Below are 25,448 nucleotides of genomic sequence, written 5' to 3' on the forward strand. Positions count from 1 at the left end.
CTCCCTCCCTCCCTCTCTCCCTTCCTGTCTCTTTCTAGGCAGGGTCTTACTGTGGTGTGTGTCCTCAGCTGTCTTGGAATTCGTTCTGTAAAGCAGGCTAACCTTGAACTCAGAGATTTGCCTGCCTCTGCCCAGTTCTGGGACTAAAGACATGAGTCACCATGCTCAGCTCTTATAGGAGTTCTTCTAGTCTCCTGCCTTCACATTGCCCTCTATACTGTACTTAGAAAATTCTCACTTCAAAATGCAGCTCAAATGTCTGTTCTTGTGGTAAGCTAAGTACGAAAGTTCAGCCCTCTTCCCTTAGTCAGTGTTTGAATAGTCCTTACATCCTCTATTCAATGACCTTGCATTATAGATTGTATCTGTTACTATAAAATAAGAATTGGGACTCAAAACCACGTCTAAGCTAGGTGTGGTACTCAGAAGATTGAGAAAAGAGAATTCTAAGTTTGAATCCTGGCTGGGAAATTTAGTGAGATCTTATCTCAAAATAACTCAGATGGGGTTAGGGATGTCATCTCAATGGCAGAGCACTTATATAGCATATGTCAAGAGGTTAGGGATATATCATCTCAATGATTGTGCACTTACATAGCATTGGTAAATCTATGGAACTAGACATTAAGGGAGGGAAAGAAGGAGAGAAAAAGGAACAAAAGACAGACACTTTATCTACATGTTCTCTGTTCCTAGATACCTTGTCCCCAACATCTCCCAACACATGTAATACCTTCAGAGTATCTGCCTGGAAAACTGTTCATGCTTCAGGGAACAGAACTTAGAGATTGACCATTCGTTGTCATTTTCTACCACCACCACCACCATCACCACCACCACCACCACCACCACCACCACCACAGGTAGTCAGTCCCAGGAAGAGCTAGTAGATCCCAGGCAAACAGGGAAGCTGGGCTCCCTGAGGCCAAGGCTACAAACCAACAATACAGCAAGCTTATTGCTATCCAAACAGCCCTTCAATCCAAAGCTATGAGCTAGAGCCAGAAATCTGATAGAAACAATGAATTAGAGGTTATAGACAAGGGGCTGGGTCATCTGTCTATAGGACAAAATGTCAGGTAGGTGCACCCTGAAGACAGTGAGCAAGGCAATGAATGCCTGAAGAGCAAAGGAGAGAGCCAGTTCCCAGATTCCCACTCAGCTGTGCACAGAGCTCCTAAAGGCCTGAAGCTTTGCTCTCTCCTTAAATGTTGGCCTTGTTTGTATGTAATATATAGTTAATAGGATGGTGGGAACTGATACACCCGACCTGTAAAGAGAATTATAGAAGATGATAATCTATCTTGTCCATATCTCATTTATCCTTGTTCTGGGTACCTTTAAATCATATAACGTCTATTATTTAAACTGCCCCCAAAAGGTGGTTTATTTAATAAAAAGGTGGTGGTATTTAAATGTGAATTAAACTATGTAAGGCATTTCATATGAATAAATTAATAAACCAGAGAAATTGTTGAAAGAAGTACTTGTCTTAATTTGGGGATCAGAAATCAAGGGTCTCATCTGCCTTAGATCTTCAAAGAGAGTGTATAAGGTTATGGAAATAGCACGGAGGAAAAGAGCTGTTCTAGAGAAGGCGTTAAAGGATGTTGGTCAGCTAGAAGAAAATCTTAGAACAGCCAGGAGTCCGCTTGGCTCAGTCCTATGTTTTCAATATCTCACTGAGCCTCAGGGACCACAACAGAGCCTAAGCAGCCAGGCAGGCTGTAGGGGGTGGGGATTCGAGGCTGTGAGACAAGCTCAAGGCCCGCTGTAGACTGAAATCTAAAATCCTTAATGGCTGGATGCTATAAACTTCAGCTTCCTCATCCTAAACAAGTGCAAAGGCACCTGTGCTACCTCAAGCTGTGAGGAGTCAGTAATATAAAGCTGCCTACAACTGATACCAAGACAACACCCAAGACAACAACCAAGGTTAGAAGTTAGATTTTGTTTTTCCCAGATATACCATTCTACTAACCTAGATAAACATTTAAAGCAACAGCTTAGCACTCTGCCTATCTGACTGCATGGCGCTTACTCGCCATCCTCGCTTTGTGAGAGAGGGATTTACTGTTCCATCTAGTCTATCCATTTGGAGCCTGAGACTGGCTGACCACACAAAGCTAGTATGTGCCAAGGTAAGGGTTACAGTTTAGGCCTGTGGGACTCAGTGCTCTTCCTTGGAGGTTAGGCAGCCTTGCCTCACAGGGAGGATGGGGGCTTGCTTTGTCCAGATCGCCTCTCCAGTCAGCGCTCTCACCTGTGTAGTTCTTCATCAGAGGGTGAGTACTTGGCTGTGACATCAGCCAGCTCCCCAAAGATCTGCTTGCTGTACACTGTGAGGGAGGAGAGTAGGATTAACTCCTGCCACGTGGAGCTCAAGAGGCACGTGGAATCCTTGATTGAGAGCTCGCAGAAGAAAGGCAGCTTCTTGATCCAGGCAATCTGCCTAAAGAGCAACTCATCGGCCAGGCGGCAAAGCAGAGCAAACAGTTCTGCCTGTGTCACAGCATACCTGGGGGCAGGGACAGGACAGTCATTTCAATCAGCCAGAGAGCGAGGCTAGGAGCACAAGAGAGGGACTCCTTGGTAGGAGGCCTCTTGCCCTTGACCACAGATTTCCATTTTCACTCAACTTCTTATAAAGGGGTAGGGTTGAGGCCAGGAAAAAGCTGAGGTAGGGGAGGGGAGAGGGCACAGTGAGATGATCTGGTGAGAAGAAGCTGCTGAGGGAAAGGTAGGCTTAGAAACTTCTGGAATTATGAGGGAATATCACTCGTAATGATGGTGTTCTCTGATGTTTCAAGCCTTAGAAGAAATTCTTACTCATTCCTGTTCTAGTTTAGGCAAAGTAAACTTTAATGGGGTGGGTCTGGAGCATACCCAGTATAAAGAACAACACCTACATGTGCAGGAAAAATCGAAACAAAACCCAAAGCCAAACACACCCTAGGGCCAGAGGCATTCAGAAGCCTTTCCTGCCGGTCGACCGCCTTTAATCCCAGCACTTGGGAGGCAGAGGCAGGCGGATTTCTGAGTTTGAGGCCAGCCTGGTCTACAGAGTGAGTTCCAGGACAGCCAGGACTGTACACTGTATCAAAGGCTCCAAAAACAAAAAAAAAAAAAAAAAAAAAAAAAAAAAAAAAAGTCAAAAAACAAAAACAAAACAGAAGCCTTTCCTGTTCTCACTGTGCCCCCTAGTGGTGACAGTCGAGGAACCAGAGTTGCTCAGCCTTTCCTATAAGCTATTTCTCTAGCCCAAGGTGGGTCTGAGTCTCATTTTCATTCTTCTCAAGGTCCATGTCCCCTTGTCATCCTCTTCCTCATACACTACGTAAAAGCTTTGTGAGACCCTTTCTGTAGATATTTAAGTCTCCTCTTCTGAAACTGGAGCCTAGCTTAGGATCTCAGGAAGGCGTTAGATTAAGATTCTAGCAACCCTTGTTTTCTACCTAAAAAGTACTGGGTACAACAATGGATGGCCCAGATGGCTAACTACACAAGTAGAACTAAATGCAGACTAAGATCTCTTCCACATATTCAGGCCTTCACCAGAGGCTGTCAGTCATGTGCCATTGGTTACTCAAGGGCCAGTTGGCTAGATCATGTTTGACCTGTTGGACAGGTCAAAACCAGTTAGGGCTTGAATGATTTAAAAACCCTAGGCCTGATACAGAGCCTGATTTTGTGCTAGAAGGCACATGTGAAAACATTCCAGGGCTTGGTTTACCTAGACCCAATGAGAAACAAAGGCCCTGCTATGCCAATTTCACAGGAATCGAAAAGAAACCTGAATTCTCTGAGAAAATATGATTAAGGAAACATGAAGGACAAAGCTGGGATACAACTGATGTGTGGTAGGGACATTTTGGGACTGTAAGGGGCCAAACAAGACAGAATTAACTCACCCATCTTCAATCAACATAGGTGTGCCCAATGGCTCCAGGTCTTCGGCTGACATCAGCTGATGAATCAGACTGTAGGACTGAGGGTCCAGGCTTCGAGCTTGTGGGGGCAAAAGTGGTGAGTGGCCAGAATAGCTAAAAAGGTGTGGTATGTATTGATAATGTGGAGGCACTGACATCCCCATGTACTGATCCCTGAATGTCATGAATCCATTTAGTTCCACAGACCTACTGGAGAGAAAAACTTCACATCAGGAAAAGCCATTACAGGTTGAATACCTGCTCAAAGAAAATAACTTGGAGATAAGTTGTTTTCTGGTCATGAAGTCTATGAACCATCAAGGTATGAGACGGAATTAAAGGTTTCATACATGTCTATGCTATTAAATTCCACCCACAAGACAAGGATTCTGTGTGGGCTCACCAATGTGGCCAGCAGAATAGGACTAAGTAGTTATAGGTTGGATGAAGATTTTGTACTGATGTCACACCTAGCACCTTGGTAATGCTAAGCAGGTGCTTTGCTACTGTGCTATATCCTAATCCTCTTTTAACGTATTTTGAGACAGGGGCTCACTAAGTTGGAGGGCTAACCTTGACTTCACTCTGTAGCCCATGAGCCTCAGCCACCTCTATAGCTGGGACAGTAGATCTTCATCATAAGGCCTGGCTTTGAAGAGTTTTTAGTATATACTAGTAATCTATGATGACAAAAATTGTGCTTTTATTGTTATTTTACCATTAGGAAAACAACGGCATAAGACAGGCTAAATGGACTTAGTCTAAAACCCTAATCTAGTATCTAGTATGGAGTGTACCCTGAGGTCCCTAAGTCCCTAACTAGTGAAAAGAAAGCACAGGGATGCAACTGAATGGAATTAAAAGCTTTAGTTGCCTCTGAAAAAGATTATTTCCCACTTCCTCTCCTTTGGAGAAACCCAACCATTTTCCCAATTAACTGTAAAAAATTATATCTATATATATATGTGTATATATACGTCCAAGAATGCATGAGTGAGTGAATTGCCACAATGCATGCGTGAGAGGACAACTACAGGAACCCAACCATGTGAGTTCTGGGTCATCCCATATCGTCAGGCTTGGCAGCAGGAGCCTTTACCTGAGGAACCGTCTCACCAGCCCATTGCTAATTAACATTTTAAAAACCATTTAGCTTTCCTGGATGTATCTCCTATAACTGTGTATAGCAAATTGCACCTATTGGCCAGATTTAGCCTAGGACCGATTTTTGGTGAATTAAGTCTTACTTGAATAAAGCTGTACTCATTGCTTTACATAGGGTATGTGCTATGCTGCTCACTAAAGTAGAGTTGGGGAGCTGGAACCTAGGCCAGGCTAGTAACTATATGACCTTTTAAACTTTTATTTATTTGTTTGTTTGTTTGAAGACAAGCTATGTAGCCCTAGCTGTTCTGGAATGACCGCTTTTAAAAAGAGAATTTCTTCCTTTCATCATTTGTGTATGTGTTTGTACACGTGTGTGTAGGCCTGAAGTTGACATCAAGTGTCTTTCTCAACCGCTCTCCACCTTATGCTTTTGACACAGCATCTAACAGGACCTGGAGCATATCGATTCAGCTAAGTTAGCTTGCGAGTGAGCCCCGGTGATGCTCTGTTTCTCTAGTGCTGAGAGGAGGCAAAATCCATTTGTTCCTCATAGCACCTAGCTTTTATGTGGGTGCTGGGGATTGAACTTAGGGTTTCACACTTGCAGATCAATCACTTTATCACCTGAGCTATCTCCACAGGCTCTATATATACTCTGTGATATTTTATTTATTTATGTATATGAGTGCTCTGTCTGCATGTTTTGTATGCATGCTTGGAGAGGTCATTGGATCCCATTATAGATGGTTGTTAGCTACCATGTGGTTGCTGGGAAGTGAACTTAGGACCAGTGGAAGAACAGTCAGTGCTGTTAACTTTTGAGTTATTTCTCTTATCCCCTACTCTGTGACATTTCATGAAAATAACTGTTAATTTCTGGGGTAAGGAGCCCTTCCAAGGTAGCTCAAAGCTATACTTACAACCATTAGCTAACTTAAGAAAGCATTGCTGGGCGTGGTGGCGCACGCCTTTAATCCCAGCACTTGGGAGGCAGAGACAGACGGATTTCTGAGTTCGAGGCCAGCCTGGTCTACAGAGTGAGTTCCAGGGCTATACAGAGAAACCCTGTCTTGAAAATCCAAAAAAAAAAAAAAGAAAGAAAAGAAAAGAAAAGAAAAGAAAAGAAAAGAAAAGAAAAGAAAAGAAAAGAAAGCAAGCATGATTGCCTCAAGAGGCTTTAATCTTCAATTCCCTAATAGCACTAACTCTGGCAAGTCAGAAAACTGTATCTCAGTTCAACTGTCTATTGAAATTTTACTGCTAAATGAAGTGGGCATGTACAGAAGCAGCACTAAGCAATCTGCAAAAGAGATGGCTGATGTTTTGTTTTGGTATTTGTTAAAGACCTGGCCTTGCACCATCCTGTTCCCCAAGAGTCAGAGGACCTCAGGGCATGAAGGCTAAGACAGCTGGGCAGAGGAGCACTCTACTAGCAGTTCTCTGGAGGATGACTCATTGGATGGGACCTAGATTATGATACTGGGGTTACTTTTAGCTCACCTGGATGACAGTGTGGAGCCTGGTGAGGGCTGGTTGCTCTCTGAAGCCCTGTTCCCAGGGGAACTGTGGTCGCTGTCACCATGGTTGCTCCAGTGATTGGCTTCTTCCTCAAACTCCTGTCCAGACATGATTCTTTCAATTTCTTCTTCTGATATCTTTGACGAGAAATGGATACATGTTAGCTCTGGTGCCAGAGATACCTTCTGTTTCTCCTTCAGGAGTCAGAGTTTATACTCAAGGTCTCTGTTAATCTTTAGCCTTCTTTGGATATGCCCAGTATATTTGGGCACAATCTAGAACCATGGTTTACTACTACTTTCCCCTTGACCATTTACTTTACCTTCAAGCCACTTTTGAGTTTTCACTTTTCTAACTGAAACTCCATTTTCAATGACAATCTCCTACTTGCCCTACTCAATAATAAGTATTCCTTCTTTTGTGAAATTATCTACTGTTATTTACCCACTCATAATTATGCAGATTCTGAGAAAGGAAGTACAGTATTGTGGTTAATGGTATAAATTCTGGAGGAAGACCTGTGTTCAAATCCACTTGTAGCACAACCTTGGGAAAGTTACTGAATTATCTGAAGCTAAGTACCTCCATCTGTTTGGTAGACAGAACAAAAGCTCTACCACCTCATTTGATTCTTGTGAGGGTTAATCAAATCAGATACTTAGAAAGGGGCCTAGCCAGAGTAACAACTATGGAAGCATTGAGAGTTACAATGTTATCATTTTGGGGTTGTTTTTTCTTTTGAAAGAGAGTCTTATTACAGTGCCCCAGGCTGGTCCTAAATTTCTAGATTCAAGCAGTCCTTCTATTTTAGTCTTCCAAGTAGCTCAGACTATAGGTGTGTGCCACCATATTGGGCTGTCACTGTTATAGAACACTTAGAGTAATGTATCACAAAAAACATCCTCTGTAATACTTAAGACCAAAACAGGACCTAGAAAAGAAGTACTCAATAAGTGGATATTGAGTAAGTAAGTGTTAATTTGTTAAGTACTGGTATGAACTTTCATGTAGAATTTTTAAAAGAAAGATCTCCCCAAGTCTATTAAATAAAACTTGAGGAAACCACAGCTTACATTGTCATACTGTGTGAGTAGATGTGGTCAGGAGTATGAGGAAGGAATAGAAATATGTTAGTAATCAGTCCAGTACTCTATAGAGAACAAATTACCTTTGATACAGTTTCTATCCTAGGGCTGAGGCCTAACTGGTCACAGTCAACACAGCAAAGTACTAAGGAGGGGCCTCCAGAGGAATTTTTATATGTTGTTTCTCTGGAAACCTCAAAGGCCATTTTCTCCCAGGCTTGTCTGGCTTAAACTTGCATATTAATTTGCTCTAGTAGTCTCTGAGAAAACCCTTAACTGTTCTGATCATAAACAGAAGCTTTTAAAAGTCTAAGCTAGCAGGTCCAGTCAGATGGCTCAGCAGGTAAAGGTGTTTGCCCTGCAGGTCTGAGGATTTGAGTTCGACTCCTAGAACCCAAATAAAGGCACACATCACACATATGAGCATGCATGGGCATACACGTATAAAAACATACACAATAGTGATAATAATAATAATAATAATAATAATAATAATAATAATAATAATAATAAAAGTTTGTTTTTTAAGAACCAAATGCTAATGATACTACAGGGCAGAAGGATTTAAATAGTAGATAAACAAAGGGGTTGGTCTAGAAATTGTTTGGTGTATACACTGAAAGAAGAGTAATCGTGTATAAAAATTAAGTCATAAATACATAAAAAACAAATTCCAGCTTTTCTTTTCAGGGTCCTTAGTACTCTGAAATCACTGCAGCCTGACTGGTGGTGGGGACGGCAAGAACAGAGTTTGAAGGGCATGAAATAAAGACTGGCTGCATGAAAAGAGCTAACCCATGAAGGCAGTTTACTCCAGCGGGGGGTTGACCATCTCTCCCCGGGAACCCCATGGGACAGGACTGTGGGCAATCACGGATACACTGACAACATGAGGGACAGAACTTGTTGGGAAGCTTAACCTGGTTCAGGCTTCATTTGTTTTTCCCAGCTAGATGCTTCTGGGCAAGTCAAGTCCCACAAGCTCTCTGCAGTATTACTTTTCTGTAGCTCATGGCTAGCACACTGGAGCTAGAGCAAAGAAGTACAGGTCAAAGTCGGATAGACTTGGAAGTTAACCAAAGATAAAGTTATAAAATATGACACAAAATATTTTTTCAATAAAATGAAAACCCCATCTCTCCTTTATTAAGAATAGCTAAGCACAAGCTGGGCATATGCACATACTTTTGACCCCAGCACTCAGAGGCAGGCGGACCCAATTGAGAACTTACAGCTCTAATATATCATTAATAAAAAGGAAAACAAAACAAAACAAAATGTCCAGTATAAAAACAAACAAACAAAGCAACAAATGAAATGGCTTTTCTGAGCGTTGCTGTCTCAGTTCTGAAAGGAACAATTTACACTTCTATGACTTGAGTGTCTGTACCCTGGCAGAGCAAAGACTTACACAGCACTAAGAATGCATTAGGTGATACTACAGCTGTGACCCTTTAATATAGTTCCTCATGTTGTGGTGACCCCAACCATAACATTATTTTTGCTGCTACTTTATAAATGTAACTCTGCTACTATTATAAGTTATAATGTAGATATCTATGTTTTCTAATGGTCTTAGATGATACCTGTGAAAGGGTGGTTCAACCCTCCCAAAGGGGTTACAACTATACTAGAGTATTTTTTTCTCATTGCGAAAATACTTAAGCATTTTCCTCAGTAGATGATCTAAATATGAAAAGAATGAATAATGGTCAGGTATGAAAGACCCAAAGTTATTGTCAGATGTTGAATATTGAGAGATTTTCCTCTAAATTCAAGAGCAGAATAAAGGTACACACCTTAGTCTTCTTATTCAATGGAGTATTAGAAATCCCAGCCCGAGCAATTAAATAATAAAAAGAAATGCAAGACAGCTAAGAAGAAAGAAGTTAATTATTTGTGTTCATACAGGACATAAAATAGAAAACTCTTAAGATCCTATAAAACTCATACTACACACAAAGATCAACTCAAAGTTTATTAAATGTAAGGTCTAAAACTGTAAAATTCTAGGAGGAAAACAGAAGAAAAACCTTTTAAGGTGGGTCTTGGGAACAATTTCATAGATAAGACGATAAAAGCCCAGGGGGCTGGTGAGATGGTTCAGTGGTTAAGAGCACTGGCTGCCCTTCCAGAGATCCTGAGTTCAATTACCAGCAACTACATGGTGGCTCACAACTATCTATAGGGAGATCTGATGCCCATTTCAGGCAGGAGGATGTATATGCAGCAGAGCGCTCATATATAAAATAAAATAAAATAAAATAAAATAAAATAAAATAAAATAAAATAAAATAAAATGCATCAAAAGCCCAGGCAACAAAAGCAAGAAGCAGGACAATGCCCAAGCTCCTGTGCAGCCAACAATCAACCCTTGACAGGCAGCCTGTGCAACCAGAAGAAGAGCCAGCATCCGCAAGAATGGTGAGTTCAACAGAGTTTTTAGTCATGCAAGATGAAAAATCTCCAGTCTACTGGGCACAGAGTTAAAGACACTAATATTAAAAATTAAGAGAGCTCAATGAGTAAAGTGTCTGCTGTGCAAGTAAGAGGGTATAAATTCAGATCCCCAACACCCACAGAAAAGCCAGGTGTAGTGATGTGCCTATAATCTTAGTGGAGGTGCATGCCTGGGCTCTGGTCAGGCAGAGTAGCAGCAATAGCAAGCTCGAGGTTTAGTGAAAGACCTTGTCTCAAATATAAGGCTGTGAAGCAAATAAAGACATCTCAAACTCAACCTCTGTCCTCCTGTCTTCCACAGGTGCCTATGTGGATGACAGCACCCCCTTACATCTGTAACACACACACACACACAAGCAATCACATGTTTTTAGTATAGACTAAAATTAATTTTCAAGAGATAAATAACAGGCATAAAATGCTTGATTAAATAAATCAAAACAGTAAAGTTAGGAGTTTTACATATAAATATGCACACCCTGGTTTTAGTATATACTGTGTATTCCCACAGCAGGAAATTTCCCATATATCAGTGCATATCTCTAGATTCTTGTCTTCCATTTGTTTATACTTAACTGGAGAAATTCTACTAACCTCCTTATGAACTATCTCTTGGTTCTCTTTCCTCTTCCTTTCTGATTTGTGCTCATTTTCCTACTTCAAACTACTACTTGTATCTCTTTGAATATGTGTGTCTCTCTGCAAATCCACTTAAAACCATCCCCATAAGTTTTTATTTATCTCTATATGACACTCTCCCTTATTTGCAAAAGCAACTGCTTCTTGGCACATAGCAAAAATTCACAAAACTGATCCCAGCTCTTCACGTGCTTGGGGATTCATTTTTGACAGGTATGTCATAAAAGATGTCCAATTCCCTTAACTCATGAGGCTCTTCTACTACAAGGAAGAACAGGAAGTACAGGTTGTTCCCACCAACGCTTTACTTAGGAGATGTGGTAAATAAAGACAGCTGAGGTCACTCTTTAGAGAACTGACCGAAGTTCAAGGACTCTGCCTTATTTGCTGCCACTTTATGACACGTGCCTAATGCTCCAGTTTCATTGAATACCTCTGTGATTCTGTAAGGATGTCTGTGGGTCATTTCAGTCCATTCTCTCTAGCTTTGATAAACCTTGCTGAGCTTCTTAACACACCTACTTCTTCCTTTTCCTTCAAGGATCAGGTCAAAAGCACCATAAAGATTCATTTCCTGAGTGTTTCCAGCCTCCAAAGGGAAGGGAAGCTTCCCCGGGCAAGCTCTCATTGTACCCTGGTGTCTATTTACTGACTCTCTCATTAGACTAAGCCCACAGTATATAGATCAGCAGAGTAGAAATCTGGCAGATACCTATGGGACAGAGTGGGATATTATTACTCCTATTTTACTACTAAGAAATGAACAACAAGGTGATTTTTGCTGATTTCTGGCAGGCTAAATTACCTATAACTTTAAGTAATAGATCAAAGTAGGAGAATAACTTTTTGTATGGTTTAGAATCAGAACTGACTTCATTGCCTATGACATTTTAGGAAGGATTGAGGGATCATAAGAAGAGCTTGAATCTATTAACTCCAACACTTAAAACTTAAAAGTGGGGGATGGAGAAATGGCTCTACAGTTATGAGCACTGAATGCTCTTTCAGAGATCCCAGGTACAATTCCCAGCACCCACATAGCAGCTGTGTCTAATTCCAAAACCTGGTACCCTCACCCAGATATGTTTGCAGGCAAAACACCAATGCACATTACTAAAAGTAAGACTTTAAAAGTGTTTTCACATTCAAATTATAAAAGCAGTTTTTACAGAAGTGAAAGCAAAGATGGCAGAGGAGAGGATCGAGATAAACGGCCTTGGGAGCATTTACATTACCACGCTTCTAGACCACATTGATAGAGGGAGTACAGGACTCACCTGGACTGGCCCAATGCTCTTGTTACGGCCTCCAGGCATGCCGTCTTCTCTAATAGCTAGAAGGAAATGTAGACAGTTAGACACACACTCAAGGTTGTTTATGAACAAAATGAAAACTTATGTGTTCCAGTTCTCAGTAGGCAGAGGCAGGCAGATCGCTGTGCCTTCTAGGTCAGTCTACATAGTGAGTTCCAGGACAGCCAGAGCCACATAGTTAGACCTTGTTTCAAAACAAACAAACTAACAAACAAACAACCATATATACATACACAAAAACTTACCAGGCTAAAAGTAAAATGTAGTAAGTAGTGAAACTATGATTAAAACTCAGGTTTTTCTAGACCCATAGTGTACTTTATTTCTGTAAGTTGCGCCATAAGCAGCAGATACTTTTGGGTCTCCAATGCACTAGATGTATACTATACATACTGTACACATTCAAGATATTCAGCAAAAATTGTGACATTGTTAACAAGTCCCAGTTACAAATATCCCTCCAGAATATGGCACATCTCAAGACTGAGGGACATTTTAGTGGGAGTTTTATTGGGAGAAGTGAACACCTGCATTTTAATATAAAATATATTTCACTCTCTTCCTAAGTTTAATTTAAAGGATCAGGACAAGGTTTTTGGCTTTATTTATTTATTTATTTATTTATTTATTTATTATTTATTTATTTATTTTATCTTGTTGTGTTTCTGGGACTTGGACCCAGCAGTTCATACATGCTAAAAAAGCACTCTGCTATCCAGGTAGATGCCCAACCCTGGAGAACATGGCTTTTGATTTTTTGTTTTTATAAACTGGAACATTGGCCTCACTAATATCTCCTTACAAAAGCAGAAAGTTGAAGCTGAAGGAACTTAAGTACACACACACACACACACACACACACACACACACGCACACACACACAAACACACACACAGACTTGAGCGCACGCGCGCGCATGTGTGTGTGTGTGTGTGTGTGTGTGTGTGTGTGTGTGTGTGTGTGTGTATGTATGTATGCCTGACTGCCTGGTGCCCACAAAGGTTATCTGGGTCCTCTGCAAGAGCAGCATGTGCTCTTAACTACTGAGCCATTTTAACCAGCCCCCAAATGATATTTAGATGGGGGTTTATTGTTATTGTTTTATGTATATGGGGGTTTTGCTTGCATGTATGTCTGTGCACCAAGTGTACCTGGTGCTCAGGGAGGCTAGCGAAGGGTGCTAGATACCCTGGGACCAGAACTTCAGACAAACAAAACAAAACAATATCAACAACCATTATTACTATTTTTATCATTGTTTTGTTTTTTTATTAATCAATCAATCAATTAATTAAAAATTGAAGATAGTCTAAGGTAACACAGACAGGCTGTGGACTTGCTTTGTAGACCAGGTTGGCCTCAAACTTCTAGAGATCTGCCTGTCTCTGCCTCCCAAGTGCTGGGATTAAAGGAGAACATCTTATATATAGTGAGTGTGAACTCTGGTGGAGGCTGAGCTAGAACTCCCTTTTGTCATCTCCTCCTGTGCTGGCATCTCCTCCTGTGCTGGCATTATAGGCATGACATGTATCACTATGCCTTGCATCATTATTAATGAAGGTTTTTTTTTTTTTTTTTTAAAGATTTATTTATTTTATTTATATGAACACACTGTAGCTGTTTTCAAATATACCAGAAGAGGGCATCAGATCTCATTACAGATGGTTGTAAGCCACCATGTGGTTGCTGGGAATTGAACTCAGGACCTCTGGAAGAGCAGTCAGTGCTCTTAACCACTGAGCCATCTCTCCAGCCCATGAAGGTTCTTAATATGGGAGCACAACACAGGAAAAGGCTTCAGAAAAAGACAAATTTTGAAGTGAATCTTACAGGAGGGTTTAGGAAGGTAGAAAAAGATTGCTTCAATTTCAATAAAGAGTGACCTGAAAGGCTCAACAGGAGGTAGTGGTGCTCTCCCTTAATCCCAGCACTTGGGAGGCAGAGAGAGGTAGAACTTAGGAGTTTGAGGCCAACCTCGTCTACAAAGTGAGCTCCAGGACAGTCAAGGGTACAAAGAAAAAACGAGAGAGAGAGAGAGAGAGAGAGAGAGAGAGAGAGAGAGAGAGAGAGAGAGAGAGAAAGAAGAAGAAGAAGAAGAAGAAGAAGAAGAAGAAGAAGAAGAAGAAGAAGGAGGAGGAGGAGGAGGAGGAGGAGGAGGAGGAGGAGGGAGGGAGGGAGGGAGGGAGGGAGGGAGGGAGGGAGAACTAAAAGGCTCAAAGCCTATTCATCCTGGGAACTTCCAAATGGTTAAATCAGGAGAAAGCATTCAGAGAGGATGAGTTAGTTATATGTGGGAAGAATAGTGAGTAATGAGGCCAGAGAGACCAAGTACGACAGATCCTAAGAAGCCAAGGCTGTCAAGCCTTGTGGATTATAGCTGATGGGGCTGGAGATAGGCAGCAACGCGGGGGAGTGATACGGTCCACAGCAGCACTTCTGAAAAACTTTGATGAGGGCTTGAAGAAAGCAGTATTAACACCAACAATCAAGGGTAAACTAACACGCCATGGAACCAAGTCTGGCTATAACCTTGGGGTGGGGGTTTTGCCTCAAAAGGTGATAGCTCCCAATATGACAGTTTCTGTATTCATGAAAGGCTAACAGGAGTTGCATTTTCTTTCAAGTAAACATTCTCAGTGTGCTCAAAAATTATATACTTCTGAACAGACAAGTATGGATCTAAATCCTGCCTGCTCTGTATAATATTGTTATACACTACTCAGAATGTAGCATCATTTCTATGACATTCTTGCCCAAAATATGTAACCTGAATCTAATGGTGAAGGAACTAACAAATCCAAAATGAAGACTAATCCATAAAATAAACCACCTACTTGCTTTAAAAATCAACAATGTTACTTCAAGGCCAGCCTGGTCTACAGCGTGAGTTCCAGGACAGCCAGGGCTGCACAGAGAAACCCTGTCTCAAAAAACAAGTGCTGGAATTAAAGGCATGTGCCACTACTGCCCTGCATATAGCATTTTCTTAATCAGTGACTGAGAGGGAGAAGGCCCAGCCTTCATTGTGTGTGAGGACATCCCTGGGTAGATAGTTCTGGGTTTCATAAAAAATAGCCATGAAGCAAGCCATGAAGAGTAAGCTGTGAGCAAGCCAGTAAACAGCACCCCTCCATGGCCTCGGCATCAGCTCCTGCCTCCAGTAAACAGCACCCCTCCATGGCCTCAGCATCAGCTCCTGCCTCCAGTAAACAGCACCCCTCCATGGCCTCTGCATCAGCTCCTGCCTCCAGGTTCCTGCTCCAACTTCCTTCCATGATGAACAGTGGTACAACAGCAATAGTAACTCTGACTAAGACACCAACCTTCATTACTTTCTAGCTAAATTAAATTTTCCTTGGAAACAATTTCCCCTTTCTAGATATTAATTATTTTTAGACTTCACTTTTGTTCAAACCAATGCTCATTTCTGTTGGACTCCGTTCAATGGATTTGGCTGCAAGTCAGAACTATTGTGTTGTATGTCTAATAGTGACTAGTATTTCTATCATGGATACTGGAATTCTTTCATAAGAAAGGTCACTTCTAAAAAAAAAAAAAAAAAGTCACTTGTGTTCATTCAATTAATTCTTTCTTTCTTCCTTTCTTCCTTCCTTCTTTCCTTCCTTTTTTTCTTAGATTTATTATTATAAATAAGTACACTGTAGCTGTCTTCAGACGCACCAGAAGAGGGCACCCGATCTAATTAGGGCTGATTGTGAGTCATCATGTGGTTGCTGGGATTTGAACTCAGGACCTTTGGAAGAGCAGTCAGTGCTCTTACCCACTGAGCCATCTCGCCAGCCCCTAGTTACTTCTATCAGTATGAGCACACACATACTTATTCCTGAGCCTACAGACAAATCTAAAGATATTCTGTTACCAAGTTAGAAGCACTGTGGTTCCTGGAAGCTCCCATGTTGAGTTCTGTGCCCTTTCACTGTGACCTGTGTGCTCACTCACGCAATCCCATATACTGTCTTTCTTTCTTATTTATTATGTGTATGTGGGTTCCTGTGGAGGTCAGAAAGGGGTCCTGAATCTCCCAGAGACTGACTTAAAGGTGATGTGAGCTGCCTGACATGAGTGCCGGCGTCTAGACTCTGGGCCTCTGCAAGAGCAGCAAATGCTCTTAACCATTGAGCCATTTCTTCAGGCTCCCCACACCATTATCTCTCCAAGCTCCTCCTATTTCAGGCTCTCCAGGCTTTTACTTTTCTTTTTCTAGCCCTGCATCCAACTAGTTTTCCATGGAGACATCACTCTTTTTACTGACACTTAAAACAAGATCTGGGTGCTCTTGCTTGCCCCCCTCCCCGCACCCCTGTGTGTGCACACGTGAGCAGTGTAGCCTCATCCAGTGGTTAGAGTTTAGAAACACATGTATGTTCCACCCCACCTACCTACCTACCTACCTACCTACCTACCTACCTACCTACCTACCTACCTAATCATCCATCCATCCATCCATCCATCCATCCATCCATCCATCCATCACACCCATATTGATACCACTGATTCTGACCCAAATTTTCATTCTAGCCTTTCTTGATTGATGACTCTTTCTCAAATATAGTGTATTTATTTGCTTGCTCAACTACAGTATTCAATTAAAGTAGAGACAGAATTCCTTACATACAACCTTGAGAGAAAAAATTTTATAAACCAGAGTGCTCTGTTTATATACAATTGTTTTGTCCTTACCATTACAAAATGTAGTTAAAACACTGTTTTCCAAGGCTAGCTCTCTTCCCCCTATCATCTCAGTGTGGTTATGTGATTCATTTTAATACCAGTTGCATCCTCAGTGTTGACTATATTTCTCCACCACAACATATTTGGTTTGATAAGCTTTTTATATCCATTAAAATTCACCTTTTTTGTAATATGCAATTCTATGACTTTTAAAAATAAATAAAATTATTGTTATCACTAGCCATGAAAGTTTCAGAGTATTTTTTACTTCCAAAATAGTCCCACTGCACATGTAATTTAGTCCTGTAATTTAGTTCTTAAGACCAACCAGAAGGTGGCAGTTTCCCTCAGAAGTCTTCACTAGGCTACTAAACCAGCTTCAGGAAAGGCAAACAGGCAAGTGTCTGTCTGTGTCCGTGTGTCACAGTCTCTGGGCTGTAGCTTAGGGTTCTCAGAGATGTTATGTTGTCAAGAAGGTATCCTGTAGCTGGGTGTGGCGGTGCACCTCTTTAATCCCAGCACTCGGGAGGCAGAGGCAGGTGGATTTCTGAGTTCGAGGCCAGCCTGGTCTACAGAGTGAGTTCCAGGACAGCCGGGGCTACACAGAGAAACCCTGTCTCGAAAAACCAAAAAAAAAAAAAAAAAAAAAAAAGAAGAAAGAAAGAAAGAAAAAAAGAGAAAAAGAAAAGAAGGAGGAGGAGGAGGAAGAAGAGGAAGAGGAGGAGGAAGTATCCTATAACCTCGAGGCTTGAGATATTTAGCACTCACAGACCCTGGGCAATGAAGGAAGATGAGAAAAGTGGAATATAAAGCCAAATCAGGGTGAGGTTAGAAAGACATATTGGTCTGAAATTGGTAACTGACCAGGGTTTTTGAATGAGACAAGTAATAATAAGGAAGATAATGGACTTCCAGGTAGAAAAGCAAACTTGAGCACATGTGGAACAGTATAACATTGGGCCCTGAGACCTTCCTCTAGCCAGAAGTTACAAAGACAGGCAGGGAACAATCTTGGCAACACTACAAATGCCCTACTATGGTATTTGTTTAACATACAGCCAACACACATATTCTGATATGCAAATAGCTATGCCACACAAGAGATTTGTGGAACAGTATATTGCCTCTGTGATCAGTTATAGCTCTGCTTAATAACACATTATAACTTCAAAATGATTAAATATCATCATAATCATAATTAAGCTAAGTATTACTAAGTGGTTTTCTGCTCCTAAGCTGCATGTGCAAACTGGGAGTAAGAATCAATAGGATTAGTGTGTGTGACCAACAGATGATGAATACAAAGTACAGAACAGTTTACAGCACATGTAAGTGCTCAATAAATATTAGTTCTATCAATAAACTGTAAGGCACTACATTATCTAAATGTTCTTCAATAACTCTTACCTTTCTTTTTTTTCCCTTATATTTGGGCAGGGGGGTCTATTTAGTGTGTGTGTGTGTGTGTGTGTGTGTGTTGCACATGCCATAGCACACCTATGAAGGTCAGCGGACAACTGTCAGGAGTTGATTTGTTCCTTCTTAAATATGGCTTGGTGCCAGGACTATCTCACCTTTCTTCATAATTGTAAAGCTCTCAAAATAACATTTTTTTCTTACCTACTATTTTTCTCATTTTCAGTTTGGTTTTTCATAATTTCTATTCTTCTTTTTGGGAGGGGGGTGAGGGGAGGGGTAGGGGTTAGACAGGGTTTCTCTGTGAAGAAACTCTGGCTGGCATAGAACTTACTCTGTAGACCAAGCTGGCCTTGATCTCAGAGATCCACCTGCCTCTGCCTCCTGAGTACTGGGATTAAAGGTGTGCACCACCACTCTCTGGTTTTTTCATCATTTCTGACTCCTTGATGGCTCAGTGGTTATAAGTATTGGCTGGTTTTGCAGAGGATCTGGGTTCAGTTCCCAGTACCAACATGGTAACTCACATATGTCTGTAACTCCAGTTCCACAGGATCTGATAACCTTTTCTGACCTCACAGGTTCCTTCCTATGTGCACATGAAACACACATACACTCAGGTACACATATACCATGAAATTAAATAAATGTTTAAAATTTTTATTTATTTGTGTGTGGTACATATATGTCAAGGTGCTCCTGTGGAGGCCAGAGGACAACCATAGAGGTCCTACAGAAAAAACTCAGGTGAAGAGTCCTGGTGGCAAGCACCCTTACTGACTAAGCCATCTTGTCATCCCAGTATTTTTCTTTTAAAATATTTATTTTAAAATAATTTAAGCTATGTGTCTGTGCAGGAGATATATGCCTGTGAGAGCAATTGTCCAGGGAGAAGAGAAGGTATGAGATCTGCAGGAGCTGGAGTTATAGTCAGTTCTGAGCTGACCCGTGTGTGGGTGCTGGGAACTGAACCAGTCCTTTCCAAGAGCACTATGTGCTCTCTCCAGGCCCATCCTGGGCATTTCTAAGAACTTTCTAACTGGCTACTTTGCTTTCTCTACTCAGTCCTTCAGGGCTTATTCAATTCAGTTTAGTCATGGCATCTCAAGCTAATAGCTCCCAGAAAACTTCTCAATAATAGGCTCAGTATCTGAGTATGCTATGGTTTTGTTGTTGTTTTTTTCAAGACAGAGCTTCTCTGTGTAGCTCTGACTGAACTGGAACTCACTCTGTAGACCAGGTTGGTCTCGAACTCTGCCTGTCTCTGCCTACTAAGTGCTGGGACTAAAGGCTTGCACTGTCACCACCGCCTGGCTGAGTATGTTGCTTTTAGTACACAAAATGACATCAAGTCCTACTTCATGCCTTTCCAATTAAACTCCTGTCATTTCTTCAAAGTTTGTGGAGTATACAGTACATGGTTAAAAACTAACTGAAAAGTATAATAGTTGCAGATGAGTGAGGGGATGAGGGGCAGGCAGGGCTCCCTGAGCACCAACTCACCCTTTCTGTTCATGCCCATCTGGAGACACTTGAGCAGGCGGCAGTACTGACATCTGTTCCTCTGCTTCCGGGACATGACACAGTTCTTGTCACGACTGCACCGATACACCCGTTTGTTGCAAATGCTCCTCTTGAAAAACCCCTTGCAGCCCTCGCAGGAGATGATCCCATAGTGCAAGCCCGTAGCACGGTCCCCACAGATGAGACAGGTTCGTTGTTCAGCTCGATCATCTGGGACAGAAACTAAACATGGATAAGTCAGCACTGTAAAAATGGGGTTAAACTCACAGTTCCCAAAACCTTCAGCCCTGCTCTGGGTAAGTCACAAACACCACAACTCAGGCTACCTGAAGTGCCTTCTCCAAATCATCTACCCATTAGCCTTTGGGAAAGAGTTGCTTTTGTACCTCCACATGCTTTTAATCTAGTAATGCAGTGTTCTTCCTCTGTGTCATTCCTAAATAAGTTAAGAAAAATGGGCAAATAAGCACTTTATAATCAAGACCAAAGCTCATAGTAGACACGGCTGAGGAAGAGTTAAGTTCAAAACAAAATATGCCCTTGAAACCCTGAATGAGTAAATTTATCAAAAAAAAAAAATCAATAGATGAAAACTAGTCTGGGCAATGGAATTTATCAGAGAAACAGCATGTTTGCAGTGGAAGGGCTCAGACCTAAAATAGTCTCTATATTAGCAGGATCTGTGACACTTTGGGGGGATTTGCTGATCCCAGTAAAAACATGCAAGATGAGTTTTGTTGTGGTATTCAAACCACATGATGTAATGTCAAAAGGGAAAACAAGAAAGTATGAAAATCTTTAACTACTCTAAAGATAAAGCAAGCTATGCACCAAAAAGAATAATGAGAAAATGGATAAAGCATTTCACACCTAAGGCCAGTGAGGTCGCTTAGGAGGTAAAAGCACAAGTTTTTACCTGAGTTCAATCTCCAGAAGCTATGGTGGATGAACCAAACCAACTACTAAAAGCTGTCCCTTGCCACTGCAAGCACATGACCCTGCCATACACCTCACACAATAAACTTTAAAAACTTCACATTCAAAAATCAATAAACTCGCTAAGAACATTGAAAATGAAAAGCCTCATGAGTTATCACTGAAGGTTGCCAGGACCTGAATTCAATATTTTAAAAATACGTTAAATAAAGGAAAGGGGAGTGGGGTCAAGTATTTAACTCATGTCTTATTCCATGTCCCAATAGTAAGAGAAGGGAGCAACATGGAAAGGCAGTTCAGAAATGATAAACTATTGAACTTCATGCTTAGTAGAGAATTATTAGGATTTGGTGAAGAGCTAGATATATACAACATGGTGGGAAGAGCTTACCTGAAGGCCCCCAGCACAGGAAGCCTTGAGGTACAGGAAGAAAGGAAGGGAACATTTGGCTTACAAAGCTCTAGAACAGGGGCAGGATAAGGCCTCTTTAGGCCTCTGGGCTCAAAACTAGGCTCTGCCACTTGTTAGCTCTGTCTCTGTGAAAGGAACTGGCCATTTTTTAAGTGTAAAAACCTACCAGCAAGACAAGCAAAGGTGGAGAAGAGGGTGTAACTGGAAGTAACCTTTGCTATGATGTGGTGCTCAATAGCATTCTTCAATGTGGGTTTACTGAGAAAGAGTCAAACTCCTTTCTAAAGTACCCCAATAATTCACTAAGCTTCACCAAGAAGAGCTCCAGGGAACCATCTCGTAACACAGTAAGGTTATCTTACTCTAATATGGAAAAGTCATGATCTGACCATAACCTTAATCTGAAAACTGCTGTTTTGTTTTTGTTGTTTTGTTGACCCAGGATGTCATGTAGCTGAGAATGTTCCATTTGTCTTCATACATACATACATACATGTCTCCATACATGTGCTGGGATTATAAGCATGTGCCACCATGTCTAGCTGTTTCCAAAACGTTTCTAATCATTTATGGTAGCTAGCAGTAAGGAAAGGTTACATTAGCCCCAGTTACTCACAGCATGCAAGAGTGGGGCAAGACCGCTCATGGCAAACAGGTGGTAGCCATGTCAAAGAATGGCTGTGAGGCAGTGAAAAGCAAGCTTAGGGATTAAGGTAAATGGGACAAAACCATCCTACATGTGGCCTTTATACATGTCTTTCATATAGTCTTGCAAACCTTAAGAACAATCTTAAGAACTTTTCTATAGTTAGAAATTACTCTACTGTGAAGAACACATACTGTTATGTTGAATGTTGCTTTTTCAAACCCCTACTAAGAAAGTTAAGAAAAGATCCAGACCTCAGTGAAAGTCTCCATGGACACATATTAATACTCAGATGTGGAAATGTCAAAGTGAAAAAAAGAAGAAAAACAAAACAAACAAACAAACAAACCCCCAACAACACTGAAAAAGCTAAGGCAGCTGAAGTTGGCTAGGAGATTGTCCCTAGTCATTGTTTTAGAGCACCACCATGCTGCACTTGCTTGAATGAATGTATGTGTTCATCTTCATCTCATTTAACAGCAACAAAAAAGCAAGTGTGGTCATTAATGTGACTAGAAGGTTACAAATTTTGGCTCTTGTCACATAAAAGTGACAGTCCTTTTAGTTACATCACATCTAACCAAAGTTACTTTGCAGGCAAATTTTAATCAGAGAATTAACAGTAACATCTGGTCCCAAGTCCACTCTAGAAAAGGTATATTTTTGTTCTTAGTTCTGGAATTTGAAACTAGGATCTCCCTTACTTGTTTGTTTGTTTATTACAGACAGACTTGCTAAGTTAAACAGGCAAGTCTCAGATATGTGTATAATTCTCTGCCTCAGCCTCCCAAGAAGTTGAGATAATATCCTATACCAGGCCTAGCTTGTACACTTTCAAATAAATGTATAAGTGGGTAAACAGTATGACTTAGTGAAGTGGTTCAAAATTACAAGTTATAACACATAGCATTGTGATTTAAAAAAAATAGAAAATATTGCATGGAAAATGATAAAAAAGACACCCAATGTTGACCTCTGGCCTTTATACATACATATGCATATGCACATAAACCACACACACACACACACACACACACACACACACACACACACACACACTAAAATGTGTCAAGGGTAGTATAGATAAAATAAGTGTCAAATATACTTCAGTTAAAGCAGGCACACATGTTTGTATGCATGCTGTTTCTGTACATCTAAGTAGGAAGCTACTAGATCCCAATAAAGTATCAAGCATTGAACAGTTCAAAATATAAATGACCTGGTGTTTAAGACTAAAGCTGAGCTGGGCAGTGGTGGCACATGCCTTTAATCCCAGCACTTGGGAGGCAGAGGCAGGCAGATTTCTGAGTTCAAGGCCAGTGTGGACTACTGATTAAGTCACAAGGGAACAGCAGCAGGTTTGACTACGAAGTTATGCAAAGTTTCTGTATAAAAAAAAAAAAAAAAAAAAAAAAAGACTAAAGCTGGAGCCACTTTAATCCCAGCATTTGGCAAGTGGAGACAAGTAGATTTTTAAGATTTTAAGATTTCAAGGCCTGCCTGTTCTATGTAGAGAGTCCCAGGACAGCCAAGATTATGTAGAGAGACTCCTCTCAAAACAAACAAAAATACATAGTAATATATATCTATAATCCTAGAACTTGGGGGTGGGGGTGTAACAGAAGCGTCTTGAGTATGACATCAGTCTAGACTACCTAGAGATTATTTATCTCAAAAACAAGCTTGTTTCAAAAAAACACATGTGCACAAACACATCCAACATGTCTCTTCCTAGCTTTGGAACCATGAGTAAATAACTCACTTCTCAGGGGCTGGTTAAGAGCACTGACTGCTCTTCCAAAGGCCCTGAGTTCAAATCCCAGCAACCACATGGTGACTCACAACCATCTATAATGAGATCTGACACCCTCTTCTGGAGTGTCTGAAGATAGCTACAAGTGTACTTACATATCATAAATAAATAAATCTTAAAAAAAAAAACTCACTTCTCTGAGTATCAATCACTATAAATCATTAAGGTGTCTTTTATAAAAATGTTTAGCCAAGAGGTTGGAGATATGATTCAGTGTTTAAAAGCATTGTCTGCTTTTCCAAAGGACCCAGGTTCAATTGCCAGCATGCACATAGTGGCTCACAAACTCCTGTATCTCTAGTTCCAGGGATCCAAGCCCCTTTCTGACCTCCTTGGGAACCAGGCATATACATGGTACATACATACATACATACATACATACATACATACATACATACATGCTAAACACTCCCTTACACACAAACACACAAATGATGATGATGGTGGTAGTGTTGCTATTGTTGTTTGGCCAAGGAAGTCATTAAGAAATACATACTGTAGGTTTTCATCTTATTAAGTTTTAAAAAAAAAAACAAACTGGTAAAATAGAGAGAGTTATATAGTATGAAGAGTAGGGGCTGCTGGAATACCTTTAGATTCTGTAAATGTTCTATTTCTTGACCTGGGTTGGTGCTTGTTTTATAAATTGTACAACTATACTGCATTTCACACACTTTTCTCTGGGTGTTCAGATTTTACAATAAAAGTCAAAGCAAAAAATGAAATACTACAGGGATGGAAATAAAATCAACAATGGCAAAAGCTGTGAATATTTGATGAAACTGCATCAGATATTAATGCAAAGCACGGAGATCTTCAGGTGATAAGGCTAGAAAACTAGTTTAGAATGAATTGCAATGTACAGTTTCTGCTGAGAGAGGACTACAGGTCAAAGCAGTGTGCTAAGGGTTACTAATCCCACAGTGATGTATAAGATACAAAAGAGGGGGGAAAACAGATGTCAGACACCCAGATAACAAGATGTTAAAGAATGGATGAGTGGCGAAGAAAAGAAAGAGAAAGAAAGCCAGAAAGTGTTATCAACTGATTAGACAGCCGAAAATAAGAGAAAAAGAAGAAGGCAAGAAAATGTCTACTGCAAATTCTCCACCAAGGTTATGAGAAACATGACTTCACTAGCAGCAAAGTAGCACTTAAAACAAAAACTGAGGAAGAGGCACAAGCAAAATGTTTGATTTAAAAGAAGGTGGCATTTAGGAGACAAAGGCTAGGCCCAAATGAAGGTTTTGGGAGTCACCTGCATTTAAAGAGCTAAGGCTAGGGTCACAGATCAGAGCCACCACCGGGGCAGAAGGCCGGAGGAGATACAGCAACAAGATATCCAGAGAAAGGTACATAGTGGGGAAGTCAAATGAGATGGCAGTTTCCATAGAAGAAAAGACAAGACTATACATCCATGATTACTACAAAAATAGATAAAAGAGCTTTACAAGGGGCTGGAGAGATGGCTCAGAGGTTAAGAGCACTGTTCTTCCAGAGGTCCTGAGTTCAATTCCTAGCAACCATATGGTGGCTCACAACCATTTATACTGGGATCTGATGCTCTCTTCTGGCATGTATGCATACATGTAGGCAAATACTGTATAGTAAATAAATAAATCTTAAAATCCCAACTACTTATAGGTTACTGATAGAGTGCTGGGAGACGGTTCAGTCAAAAAAGTGCCTAGCATAAGGCACGACAGCTTGAATTTAGATCCCTAACTCCAACAGTCTGTGAGCCCCCAGGACTGCACGCAGGAAAGGAAGGCTGGTGGAACTTAGATCACTGGCCAAGAAGTCAGTCAGCCAATTAACAAGCCCTGGCCCCTAGAAGAACAAGGCAGACAGAAATAGACAAAGACTCCAGTGTCAGCCTCCAGCATCCATATGTACCTGTACACACCCAAACACACACACACACACACACACACACACACACACACACACACACACAC

At 41.0% G+C, this 25,448-nt stretch overlaps 1 protein-coding gene across 2 annotated transcripts in view; it reads right to left on the bottom strand.

Annotated features, from left to right (window-relative positions):
- Nr6a1 (nuclear receptor subfamily 6 group A member 1) overlaps positions 1-25,448 on the bottom strand; it is a 183,235-nt gene that overhangs the window by 13,441 nt on the left and 144,346 nt on the right. Inside the window, exons 4-8 of one of the 2 annotated variants that reach the window (XM_021193272.2) lie at positions 19,663-19,905; positions 12,016-12,071; positions 6,537-6,691; positions 3,912-4,139; positions 2,264-2,518 (exon numbers count right to left, since the gene is read on the bottom strand). In XM_021193272.2, coding sequence (XP_021048931.1) covers positions 2,264-2,518; positions 3,912-4,139; positions 6,537-6,691; positions 12,016-12,071; positions 19,663-19,905 — 937 coding nt within the window. The remainder of the gene's footprint in view (positions 1-2,263; positions 2,519-3,911; positions 4,140-6,536; positions 6,692-12,015; positions 12,072-19,662; positions 19,906-25,448) is intronic. The other variant, XM_021193273.2, reaches the window with a different exon arrangement.

This window comes from Mus pahari, chromosome 3 (genome assembly GCF_900095145.1).
Source record: "Mus pahari chromosome 3, PAHARI_EIJ_v1.1, whole genome shotgun sequence".
Classification (NCBI taxonomy): domain Eukaryota; kingdom Metazoa; phylum Chordata; class Mammalia; order Rodentia; family Muridae; genus Mus; species Mus pahari.